This window comes from Thalassophryne amazonica, unplaced genomic scaffold (genome assembly GCF_902500255.1).
Source record: "Thalassophryne amazonica unplaced genomic scaffold, fThaAma1.1, whole genome shotgun sequence".
In the NCBI taxonomy this organism is placed as follows: domain Eukaryota; kingdom Metazoa; phylum Chordata; class Actinopteri; order Batrachoidiformes; family Batrachoididae; genus Thalassophryne; species Thalassophryne amazonica.
This window is the reverse complement of record NW_022986267.1, coordinates 18,857-32,114: the sequence shown is the minus strand read 5'-3', so window position 1 is coordinate 32,114 and position 13,258 is coordinate 18,857. Positions and strand designations below refer to the sequence as shown.

The 13,258-nt window shown below is 42.7% G+C and overlaps 1 protein-coding gene across 1 annotated transcript in view; it reads right to left on the bottom strand.

The window, feature by feature from the left end:
• Positions 1-2,208: 2,208 nt before the first annotated feature.
• prkdc (protein kinase, DNA-activated, catalytic subunit) overlaps positions 2,209-13,258 on the bottom strand; it is a 28,410-nt gene continuing 17,360 nt past the window's right edge. The window contains exons 6-14 of the mRNA XM_034165437.1: positions 13,034-13,101; positions 12,703-12,923; positions 12,457-12,549; positions 11,512-11,610; positions 11,264-11,335; positions 10,977-11,178; positions 7,583-7,771; positions 5,594-5,733; positions 2,209-2,466 (exon numbers count right to left, since the gene is read on the bottom strand). Coding sequence (XP_034021328.1) covers positions 2,262-2,466; positions 5,594-5,733; positions 7,583-7,771; positions 10,977-11,178; positions 11,264-11,335; positions 11,512-11,610; positions 12,457-12,549; positions 12,703-12,923; positions 13,034-13,101 — 1,289 coding nt within the window. The 3' untranslated portion in view covers positions 2,209-2,261. The remainder of the gene's footprint in view (positions 2,467-5,593; positions 5,734-7,582; positions 7,772-10,976; positions 11,179-11,263; positions 11,336-11,511; positions 11,611-12,456; positions 12,550-12,702; positions 12,924-13,033; positions 13,102-13,258) is intronic.

Below are 13,258 nucleotides of genomic sequence, written 5' to 3'. Positions count from 1 at the left end.
CTCCATTTGTTTCATGCTGTTTGTGAGAGAAATGAGTGAAGTCTATAAAATAAAAAGCCTCACAACCGAAGAACATGTAACCACACCAGCCCAGGACCTCCACATCCAGCATGTTCACCCCCAAGATTGTCTGAGACCAGCCACCCAGACATCTGCTGCAACAATCGGTTTGCATAACCAACGAATTTCTGCACAAACTGTCAGAAACCCTGTCAGGGAAGCGCATCTGCATGCTCTTCCTCATTGGAGTCTCAACCTGACTAGTTCGTCATATAACAGATGGGTGGGCAAATACATTTGATGGGGCCTGGCTGCTGCTCAACTGTGTGAAAGAGATTTATTTCACTGCATGAGGCAAATTGTGGTTACACCAGATACTGGTTTTCTGGTGTTATGTGACTAAAAAGATTAATCCAGGTTTTGAGTATATTTCTTATTGTCATTCTGGTTATTCTTCTATCCATTTTGATGGTTGTTTTCCGTTTTCTTCCACGCGTATCTTTTTTTTTGTTGTTTTTTTTGTCCATTTTAAAGCATTGGAGATCATTGTAGATGAACAGCCTATAATTTTTTGCACCCGCGTATAAGTTTTCCCCTCCAATCAACTTTTTAATCAAACTACGCTGTTCTTCTGAACAATGTCTTGAATGGCCCATTTTCCTCAGGCTTTCAAAGAGAAAAGCATGTTCAACAGGTGCTGGCTTCATTCTTAAATAGGGGACACCTGATTCACACCTGTTTGTTCCACAAAATTGATGAACTCACTGAATAGAACACTATTATTGTGAACACCCCCTTTTCTACTTTTTTTTTACTAATAGCCCAATTTCATAGCCTTAAGAGTGTGCATATCATGAATGCTTGGTCTTGTTGGATTTGTGAGAATCTACTGAATCTACTGGTACCTTGTTTCCCATGTAACAATAAGAAATATACTCAAAACCTGGATTAATCTTTTTAGTCACATAGCACTATTATTCTGAACACTACTGTACTTTAGCTTTCATGTCTAGTTCACACTGTCTCTGTTCGAGATAAATACATATATGCTGGAAATTTGACATCACAAAACTACACTGTAAAATACAGTGAGTGCATTGACAGATAAGCCTGTTCCCATAACCTTGTATATCTCCAAATTAAAGGGGCCTATGATGAAGATAAACTGATTAAAATCTGGTGAACTTTAAAGCACCAGAACAATTGGAAAAGTGACTTTGTATTGCTTGCATAACACACCCATACAGGGGATGATGGAAATTAGGAGCAGATGTAGTTTTTAGTGAGAGAGCCAAGCCTTTTCTGCACAGAAATGTATTAAATCAGAAATAATGGTCTTTTCTGTTTAACAGCATTTACATTCTAAACAGCAAATAGAATGATCACAAATCCACACAACCCTGCAGAAAGGATTTTGTATGAATCCAAAGCAGTTCCTTCTTCCTTCCTTCTATACATCTGGTTTTTGAATTTACAAACAGCTTATCTCCACAGCAGTGGCCACATTCTGGTGGCTGCTGTTGGTTGTTTATAGCCCCCGCATCTGCACTTTCAGCTGCTTTTAGCTTTTGCATGTGGGTGGCTACCGAAGACCCCATCTGTATATTTATTTGGCACACGTTTCGTGCTGCATGTTCTTCCTGACGAGTGCTCCACATTACACAGGGAACGGGCACGGGTGGTCTTGAATTGGGAACCTGCTTTGGAAAGAAGTGCGCATCAACCACTTGGCCACTGCGCTGCTGCTTGTCTATTGTGTACGATTTAAAACTGGTGTCATATTTAACTATACTCAGGGAAAATGGATGACCCCCCCCCCCCATTTGAGATCCTAACCACACGAAAAATTATTTAGTCAGTTATGAAATAAGGTGTAAAATGACTTACAATAAGAAATTATTTATGCATGAACAATCAGTTTATTTCAGTTTCAACATACAAGGTTTAAACATATGGGGAAAAATGCAAGTATAAACCAATGCTGCCATATTTGTTCCACCACTGTAAAACAATATTTAACAAACATTATTGATTATAAGGACTTAGTGGTCAGTTAAGACATGTTGACTACACCATGATAGGGCATTAATTCCTCCTTCCGAACACAGTAGCAAATGTGGCCATAACATGTCCTAATATCACAATTCAGAACTTTAACAAAGACCCGTAGTTTTCATCTTCTAAGAAATCTGCTAAACTGTTTATCTCCCCCTAAATATGGCTATGTATCTGTATCCCAGATTAGGATTTGTATGACAGAATCAGACCCACGGTTCCCAGCCAGCATAAACTCTGCCCAGCACGTTGGGGTCCATGGCTTGGTCAAGCAGACAGTCGACCTGCTTCTCCACCGACAAACCTGCAGCTGGAAGCTTAGCACGAACATTGTGCTCCTCTGTTCCCATGGTGACAGCCTGCAGTTCAGCGAAGGCAGCGTCTTTCTCAAAGCCGAGCTGCAGTTCCTCACTGAACACAAAATGAGAGTTACGTATGTAACTACAGTTCTATGAATTCCGGCTGACTGTCAGAGAGCGGTGCTTAGCACCTGGATTATCCCACACATGCACAGGTCGAGATCTTATACCAACAGTCATGTTAGTGAACATGACCTGGATGATGTCAGCGACTGTGTCACCCAGCATTCTGTTCTTTAGAAATCTATTGACTAGACTCAGTGATAACCAACTCTGGCGATCATCCGGAATTCACAGAACCATAGTTACATATGTAACTCCCATTCTATTTCATTCCTTCTGACTGCCAGAGGGCGGTGCTTAGCACCTGGTTGACCTCATACTAACAAGGTCATGAGGAATCTGCACTGACTGAACCTCAGTTGCAGTTTGAAGAAGCTGATAATACAGCTGTCGTTACAGGATGACGAGCAGCTACATTAACTCTGTAGAGGCGGGTGAAAACACAGGAGGAAGCCCATGTTGCTGCAGCACAGATGTCACTCAGTGGGGCACCTCTCAGGGCAGCCCAGGAAGTGGACACGACCCGGGTTGAATGACATCTCACTGGAGGAGGTTGATGGTCATCTGTCCTACAAGCCCCCAATATAGCATCAACAATCCAATGTGACAGTCTTTGTTTGGACAAGACACAGCCCTTCCTGTGCCCCCCAAAGCAGACAGACAGCTTGCATCAGTTCCGCGGAACTCAGCTGTCAATTCAATAATAACGTCTAAGTGTGCGAACAGGACACAACACACTAGAATTAGACTCTGCACTAGATTGTGGATTATGGTTAACATGAAATGCCAAACCTCACTTTGGTAGAAAAGAAGGGTTAAGCCACAGAGTAACCTCTGACGCATTAGAATTCCACTGCTGACAAGGCATGGAGCTTGCCAATATGCTTTATGGATGAAATTGCAAGGAGGAATGGAGTCTTAACAAACAACCATCTGAGGTCACTGCCTCCCAGTGGCTCAAACGGTGGAGAACATAAGCCCCACAGGACCAATGGAAGCTCCCAGGATGGCACATGTGCAACCCCTGGAAGCTGCAGCCGGAGAGCACATTTAAAAAAAGGACATATCAAAGAGTGTGACCCTACTGACTGAACATCCACCATAATGTGGCGAGTTGTAATATAGACCTTAATAGTAGAGAGAGAAAGACCACTATCAAACAATGGTTGAAGACGGCTAGCCATACAGGAGATGGCCCAGCCAAGGGTGAGGCAGAAGGTCTTGGAACAAGGGGCTGTTTGGTTCTGAGAGAGATAACCACAAGCGACAGTCTGTTGTGGCGTTTGAGGCAAACAGATCAACTTCTGCCTTCTCCCAGATCATCTGAACCACATCCGGGTACAGTTGCCACTTGCCCGGTTGTGGTTTCTGTCGTCAGAGCAAATCTGCAGCATTGTTCAGCACCCCCAGCAGATGCACAGCTGTGAGACTCTTCAAGTGAGGCAAAACCCACTGGAGAAGATTCTGGGCTTCTCTCAGGGCATGAACAGGTCTGGTGCCCCCTTTACGGTTTATATGGTAGACTGTTGACGTGTTGTCCAACTGAACAAACACGTTTCCCCTCTAAGGCAGGGGAGAAATGCCTCCAAGCTCGCCAGCAGCTCCAGCACATTGTTGTGATGAAGCCTCACCCAAGCGCTCCAGACACCCCTGATCATTCTGTGGTTTCACACTGTGGCCCAACATAAAAGGGAGGCATCTGTTAGAACAACCTCCTGGCAGGAGGGCAGAGAGCTCAGAGGAACACCGGGTGTCATGAACTCCCTGTCTGTCAAGGGCTGAAGATGTTGATAGTATCAGCCAGGCACATGCACAGACCTGTTGTGGTGCAGCTTGGGATCAAGGCCCAGGCTGTTGAGCCAAATTTGTAAGTTGCACAAGGGCAGGAGTCCCAGAGGTACGACTACTGATACTGCAGTAAGCTTTCACCTCAGCTGGAGGACTAGACCGTAAGTCAGTGTTTTATTCATGTGAACATGGGAGACCAGGGTGAGAATATCATCCACTCTCTGTGGGGATGGGCAAGCGCTCATCACCACTGAGTCAACTGCAATGTCAATGAAAACCACCTGTTGGCTGGGAGTCAAGGAGCTCTTTGCAAAATTCAAAGAGAGCCCTAACCGCCACACATGGTTCAGTAGGGTCAAAGTGCTGTCCCAGTGGTTGCTTTGGGCTCAGAGCACACACAAACTAGTCATATGGAAGAATCCATATTCCACAAGCCTGCAAAGGAAAGAGTGCTGTTGCTATGCACCTGGTGAATGTACAGGGAGCGAGGGAGAGTCCGAATAGAAAGACTCTGAACTAGTATGCCCTTGAAGGCAAACCGGTGGAACTGCCTGTGGTGAGCTACCACCGGGATGTGAAACAGGCACCGTCAGGTCCACACGAGAAAACCAGTCCACCTGCTAAATTCCCTGGAAAACATCTGTCATGCGGAGCATGTGAAAATGCAGTACCTTTACATATTGATTTAAATTTCTAAGGTCAAGAATAGGATGAAAACCACCATCCTTTTTTGAACTAGAAAATAAATTGAATAGATCCCTCTTAACTGATCTGAACCTCTTCTATGGCTCCTTTCTTCAGGAGCTCTGAAATTTCCTGCCTGAGAACAAGAGACCTCTCTGGGTCTGTAACAACTGTAACTTTTACCCCACTGAACCTGGGGGGATGACGACTGAATTGAAAATTGTAGGTCCTGACCTGCAGCCCTTTGATGATTTCAAAGGGCGGTCATGACTGTCCTGTCGTTTCCGCCGGTCATTTCTGAGAGGTCTACCTGTAGGTGGCCTAAAGGTGGACAGCTGAGAGATGCACGAGATGTCGAAAGAACAGGATGCTGAGTGACACAGTCTTATATGTTGTTGCTGACGTCACCCAGGTTGCATTCACTAACGTGACTTTATTGGTATAAGATCTCGACCTCTGCACATGGGATAATCCAGGTGTTAAGCACCGCCCTCTGGCGGTCAGAAGGAATGAAATAGAAACACAGTTAACAGTCTCTTTACAGACAATACGTGCACAGTGTCAACATAAGACTTCGCACACACTTCTGCTGTAGTACAGGTGGACAACAATGACCCGTGTCTCAGGTTTAAGTCCACCCTTACCTGGTTACAGCTGCAGGATTTGCTCCTTCCAGTTTCCTTCTCGCAAAGTTCACTTTCTGTAAGGGGTACCAGTTGATTTCTTTGACGTTGATATTTTCGGTCCATGTGCCGCCCTTCTTCAGCTGTTTCAGTTCAAAGTTCTGTAGAACAGTAACACAGACTTAATTTATACTGTAGTTTTACAAACAAATGTTAAGTACTTTACTGTATTACAAAGGAACAATTCAAATCTGAAAATTACATTGAAATTAAACCCCTATAGGCCATAGTTATTGAATTTATTGTTTTACAGATTTTTCTGGGACTCGAGGACCAGGGTCAGCCAAAAAAAATAAAAAAACAAAAGAAAAAACAGTTTGAAGGGTCAGTTGGTAAAAAAAAATGTATTAGAATTAAATTTATAATAATATTCAAAGTTTAAATAATAATTAGTGTTTTGGGGAATTGATGGGTTCAATTTTTTTAATGAAAAATTATGGACCAGGGCCAAAGTTTTATACTTTTAGTGTAAACAATCTTGTGAACAAACATCTGCTGTGGAGTTGAAGCATTTCTTCCAAACAGACTGTAATTTTTTTGTCGACTTTAAAATCAAGTCACCGTGACACAAAATCACAATTATTTAATCTGTGCAATTAATCCAGGGGAAAAATGTCGAGGACTGATTTAAACGTTAATGTGTCGATGCAGCATTTGGCACACATTAAGTCAGAACAATGTGTTACTGATGTGGGCCACGCTGGCTGATGAAGACTGCAAAAGCAGTCATTTGTGATGGAGCCGCAGAGCAATCCACGGATCTGCATGATAGATGCCAAAATCTGATTATTTTTTGGGGGGGTAAAAAGAAATCTGCATTTACACAGAAAATGTACATGTCTGATGATGTCTAGGATCTGCATCTCTCAGCTTCCACTGATGTCCTCACAGACAATGAAACTACAATTAAGAAATCCAGATCACCTCATCCACATTCTCCACACAGGTGACGCTCGCTGTCACTGCGTGCATGGGGCTCGTTGCAGGTGTGGCAGCATTAGACTTATTTCCACAGCAGTCTTCATAAAAATAAATAAATAAAAAAGGGGAAAATACAATACATCCAGTTCATGGGACTCGTCCATGGGCAAACAAGACACATCCAGTGTGTGTGCACAGTTGGACTGTCCACTCATCAAAACTTAAGGGTGCAGCTCCTCCATGGCCGGACAGGAAGTACAGGCACTGTGACCCTTTGGAAGCACACCAATAAAAATTCAGTTTAATCCATGATGTAGACAGGGTATCAGTTAAAGCTCACAAACTGAGGACATAACACCGCTCTAAGTCACTCTTGAGTCTTGAAATTTCTGGGCAGCACACCAAGCAGTCGGCAGGAAAAGCAAAAATAAAGAGTGGCCTGAGGCAATTTTTTTCACTGAGTGTGATTTTTAGAGCAGTCGTTGGATCTGTAAATCAATAAATCCAATAACTATGGTCTTAGCAACACACACTGAGTGTTACACCTAAAAACAAATCCGTCATGGTGGTTTCATTTGCACTAAAAAGTGCTTGACACGTGGACATTTGAAAGGTTTGGAATGTAAAGGATAAATGGACTGCATTTATACAGTGCTTTTCATCTGATGCAATCACGCCTCACTTTCACAAAAGGAAAATGCCCAAATGCAGACTGGGATCAACATGGGGCAGATTTTTACTGTCTGGCTGAGGAACTGAAGAGGATTCTTAGACTGTCACATGACCTGTTCACTCAGCTCATTCTCAACTGTGAGTGACGTAGGGGCAACAGGATGCTAGCATGCTAGCAGTGGCACTGACAAATATCCACAGGATATGAAGAACCGATTATGCACAAAATTCTGTCGTATTTCCTTCTCCGTCACAAGAATTTGTGGAGATGACAACGATCCAGGTACAAAACGCCTGAAACTTCCTCTTCAACAGTTCACCCTGTAAAAAGCTGGCTGTGGGAGCACTGTTGGATACCTTCCAATCCAGTGAGGGTTCCTTGACAAATACATCCATGGTGTTGAGCAGCAGGTCTGGTTCGGCCCGGTAAGCTCGCAGCGCATGCACCATGATGCTCTGGATCAAACCCAACTCTTTCAGGGGTTGCATGAGGTTCACAAACTGCCTGGTGAGCCGGAACGGCATGAGCTCAGGAACAGCAAGGAACTGCCAGGACACACAGATGCCAATTTAGAGAAAACATCAACAACAACATGATCACATGACTTGATGAACCCAAAAGTATACACACTGCAAAATGTTTTTCTGGCTACCTGTCTAAAGTAACTGCATGCAGTTACTTTACAGTGTTTTTGATGTTATTCTGGTTTTCTGTTTCTTCAGCTTTGTAAAAACCTTGTAACTGTTAGAATGGCCTAAGCAGTGGGTCACCCCTCTGAGTCTGGTCGGCTTGAGGTTTCTTCCTCAATATTATCAGAGGGAGTTTTTCTTTACCACTGTCACCTTTGTGCTTGCTCTAGGGGTTGGTAAGGTTAGACCTTACTTGTGTGGAGCGCCTTGAGGCAGATTTGTTGTAATTTGGCTTTATATAAGTGAAATAAATTGAAATTGAATGGACTGTATCCTACTTGCTGTATGCCTGGTGCACACACGATTACATCCGTTACAAGATAAACGTCAAATACTGATTATGTTCCTCTTCATTTATTCTTCCAAATTACAGTCTTGGGTTTGGAATTACTGGCACCCCATAACTTTAAAATGAGAATTTAAAATATCTTCAGAAATTAATGCAAACTACCCAGCATTTTTTTATCTGGAATATTTAAGAAAATGTCCAGTTACTGAAGAGCAGCACAACCCTTTCATATAGTGGAAATACGTGCAGTTGACAGTTACTGGCACACTGATCATTTTATAGTAAATTATCATTTTTTTCAGTCAGGGGATGGACACATGAACATTTCCCACTTGCTGAATATATCTTGGACTTTATATCAATCATTAAGAAATAGACACAGTATGGTACTGTGTGGTAAATCTGGAGTAGTCTCAAAAGGTGAGTGACTGTGCAAGACAGAGACTAGTAAAGCCCCTTTCATACCAGGGCCAACGTTTTACTGCATATTGTGGCCTACCGTCTACGCCAAGTTTAAGCAGCTCTATGCCGAGTTTAAGCAGCTCTACGCCGAGTTTTTGCTCCCCCACGCAGCAGTATCCTGAGGGCTACGCGAGGAGGACGCAAGAAATTAAACGTTTAATTTTTTTGGCATAGAACACTGGATGCAGAAACTACGCAGATTTCAAGCAAGTCTACACAACACTCCGCAACTGTTTGTAATTCTACACAACACTGTGCTACTGTACACCAAGCCTCTGCAATTCTACACGGCAGGGCGACAAATCCGTTTATCAGTAATACCTGGATTGATAGATTTTATTCATCCCGCTGGATTTTGCTTGCAGCGAAGTTTCAAAACCATGAAAGAAGAAGAGGCGAGCCAAGCTTCCACGTACAGAGAACATGTCCAAGTCCACTCCTCATGGACAGATCTCCAGTGGAAGACATTTCCACGTCCACCGTTCACTTCTCATGCACGGATCGCATGTGATATCGCCGCTGCAGCTCGCAGCTTTCTTTCACCTCCTCCAATTCTCTCATGAGTGCAGCAAGTTAAGTAAAGTCCATTAACTCCTACTCACGGACTGATCGCAAGCAGGACATTTCCATGTCCAGGTTAACTCCTAATTGAACTGGCGTGCATGCGTGTGACTGAATGATCCACACATCCGACATCGTCTGTGCCTGCTTACAACAGGTGATCAATTGGTGGACGTGTGTGTGCTCAGAACAGGACCTACGTGCGAGTGTGCGGTGAAATGATCCATGCCGGTAGCGCCTGTGCATGCTGGGAGCGCAAGTGTGCGGTAAAACTCAGCCCATAGCACCTGTGTATGCTTAAAACAGCTGATCGAACTGGCTGCATGAGCCATTGCTTGTGCATGAGCCAATCTATGGCAGGGATGCATTTATACACTTCAGTAACCTGACAATCAGAACACATGGTTACATTCTTTCAATTCATAAACTGGATTTCTTTCAAAACCCGGAGAACAGAAGCAGCAGGTCCTAAAAAAAAAAAGAGAGAGAGAGACAGCACTGTCTGTGTTTTTTTTGTTTTTTTTTTCAGGGCCAGAGACAGCGCTTTGTGTCCATCTCTCACATGCTCAAACAAGAATCGAGATGTTCAAGTATGTGAGTTTAAATGGCAAATTTTCTTTTTTTTTTTGGGACACACAATGGACTCTGAACTTTGTGATCTGATCTTATGAGCCGTGATGAGACAGCAGTGTGTCCTGCTGTACGTCGGAAAACATGAGCGTCGTTTGCTTTCGTGAACCGTTTTGAGAACGGAGCGCACTGCCACAGAGGCAGAACGTAGCAGTGATGGCTACATACGTGGCAGTAATGCAACTGTAAACAAGACTAGGAACGAAAACACATGCAATCACACACCAGTCTACACAAGGACTATGTCAAATGTGCGCAATTTTCCAGCGTACTCCATACGCATCACAGCGCAACTGTATACAAGCCCAGTGTGAAAGAGGCTTAAGGGGAAGTCACCAAGAAAACTGAAAGAATTAAAAATGCCTCTGTGGCTGGAAAAATTACACAAAATTTAGGTATTATTTGTTGTATCGCTGATTCCAGAGCTTTATGGAGTAGAGAAAACACAATGGAACACACAAAATCTAGAGTCTCCTGTGTGCCTTGTGGTAAACCACAGCTGAAATTTCACATCATCTGTTTCAGAAAATCCTTTTCTGCTAAACTGCACCACAAAGCTGTGCAACTGGTGATGCAACAGATAAAAGTTGCGTTATGCAGTTTCTTCACAGATCCTTCTCCTTCACAATTATGGATGACTTGGTAATTTCCCTCATGAGTCTCCTTTTTGGAAGATCAGGTTAGGTCCCTGAGCAAACACGGGTGCCACGCAACACTACCGCCTTGGATCCTGGATAGCAAACACTCAGGCAGACAACCATCTAACTGCTGCAGCGAGTGAAAAGTGGCCTCCAGTCAATGGGGTCCTTGACACACCTGCGTTCATGCCCAAAGAAACATGGCACATGATCAGAATGTCATGGCTGTCATTCTGATGCTCCTGTAATCAATGTCCTGATGTTGTATATTATATATTTTATGGTTGCTTTTTTTCATTTCACTACATGAAACCATTTTCATTTTATTGTTCAATAACGTTGTGCATTTTATTAAATATTGTAGTTATACAAAAGTGGTTCATTTACATTTGTTTCTGAACATATTTTAAATTCTGCACTTAAAAGGCGTCAGTAAATTCGACACCTTTTAACTAAATATAAAAGCCGACGCATGACTCACCTGTGTAGCTGACCCAAATGCATGACCAAAGTCAATGCTGATCATGCCTCCTGTTTCCGTGTTAACCATGAAGTTGGAGAGATGGCGATCTCCAATCCCTAAAATCCAGTGGCTCACACAGAGCAAGGCATGAGAGCTAATGAAGTGAGAGCGCAAGGAAAGAAAGGCCTCAGGACTGTTGCTCATCGTCAGAAAAGCTCTCCTAGAAAGCCAGGGAGGGGGAGACACGTTTTTACTGGAAGTGTTGACCTTAAGACGTAGTTTTCTTATACAGAGAGTCACCTGACCTTAGCAGATCGCTGGGCACAAGCTGTAAAACCTTCATAAAGTTGCTTACGGTCTCAGCACGATTCGCTTTCCTGCCAAATTGTAAAAAGTACACAGTTTACTGGAGCTGAGGTGTCTGATAGTTCCTTTCATTGAAGTGGGACATCTAATGATGAGTATGAAAACTGGTTACAGACATAAATTACATGAGAATTCAGCTGAAACGCAAAAATGGTAACTAGCATACTGTACAACGTGATACTGTTACCTGTAGGCCCAATTATACAGTTGGATAGCTGGCACTTCAGACTTGGTTTTGGTGATTGGACCATATTTTGAGAGCCATTTATGAAACATTTCAGCAGGTCTGAAAGAGAAAAAACCTTCAATCAGGTTTTATTTTAAAACAAAACTGTGTCACACTTGAAAATACTTCTAACATGATGAGTACCTTGCATCTGAATTTGTCATGATAACAACAACACTAAACCCACCCAACCATAAGTTTAACTTTATAAAGGTCACAATGTTTGTGTAACTGTGACTATAATCAAGCTTAAGCAGTTTGGGGTTTCAGTGTCTCACTCAAGGATACTCAGCAACCCACCAAGGTCTGGCTAACATCTAGAGCGCTCCACTGTGTGAGCTGTAATCATTAGTTAACTTTAAGTGTATTTGCATCCAAATGCAAAAACGCAAAACTGCACAAAGTGGAAGGATTGATTCAAAGGATGGTGGCTAACCTGGACCTATTTTAAGAGGTCAAAAGGTCATATTCTGTTTCCTATTTTATGGTCATACAGCTGATGGTATTTTAGCATTGTTACATTTTTAATTTATAGAGCAAATTCTTCAGTTAAATGATTTAAGTTCCTGTCTTTAGGTCACCACCAGTTGACCTCCTTTTGTAGGTCACAGAAGTGATGACCCTGCTTGTATCAGAGAAGATAAACTCCACTAACTGTACTACCTTATATAGTTCAGAGGAAGAAGTATCATTTACTTTTTCTTCAAACTCTTTCATTTTCCTTTTAAACCCCAGATCAGTGCGTTACATCAATTTAAGACAAAAATAGTTCTACTGTACTTAAGTAATCATTCTTGACATTTTGTGACACTGATACTTTCTCAATGAATAACAGGTTGAGATCTGGGTTACTATTATATTTTAAACATTTAAATAATTTTAAATATTAAAGTGAGATCTCTGTACCTCCATGACATCTGCTGCTCCTCCTTGGTCATGGCATTGTTCAGGAACTCTTTCAGAGTGCAGGTGTTCTCCATCCACTCAATCAGTCCGATTCTATTAAGGCAAAAAATGTTGGTCGCCCACGTACAGTAAATGTGACATTCTTAACCATTTATTTTTCCCACAAAGAAGATGTGTGATCATCATACTTCAGACTGAAGCGGCCTAATCAGATCCACACAGCGGCACAATGAGAGCGCTTCATACCTGGTGGTTACGGGAATGACTTGATAGGTGCGGAGCTGCAAGCCTCTGTGAGCACAGGCAGTGTCATGGTTCAATAAAATGTTCATGACTCCAAAAAGTTGTTCTATGCGTTGGTCCTGGCGGAGGTCTTCCCCGCCCTTCACCAGGAAAGGGTGGTCACGCTCATCGTCTCCACGAATGATCAGCCGTTTGGGATGGCGAATAGAGGTCATTACTTTCACCTGCAGGGCATAAATTCAAAATCACCTGACGAGTCATCCTTTGTGTACGTCTCACAGAGACGTACACAAAGGATGCAAATCCTGACTGAAATGTTAAAATAAAAGCATACCCTTTCATCAAAGCCTGTTATCTTTGCATGATACTCTGGCAAGGGTTTGGACCTGCCATCATATTGTCCTATAGAAGGAGGAGGAGGAAGAAAAAAAAAAATCTTTCATCACAGAATACTGAAGTGTATGGCGGGTAAAGTAAGTATTGAACACGTCATCATTTTTCTCAGTAAATATACAGTGAGGAAAATAAATATTTGAACACCCTGCGATTTTGCAAGTTC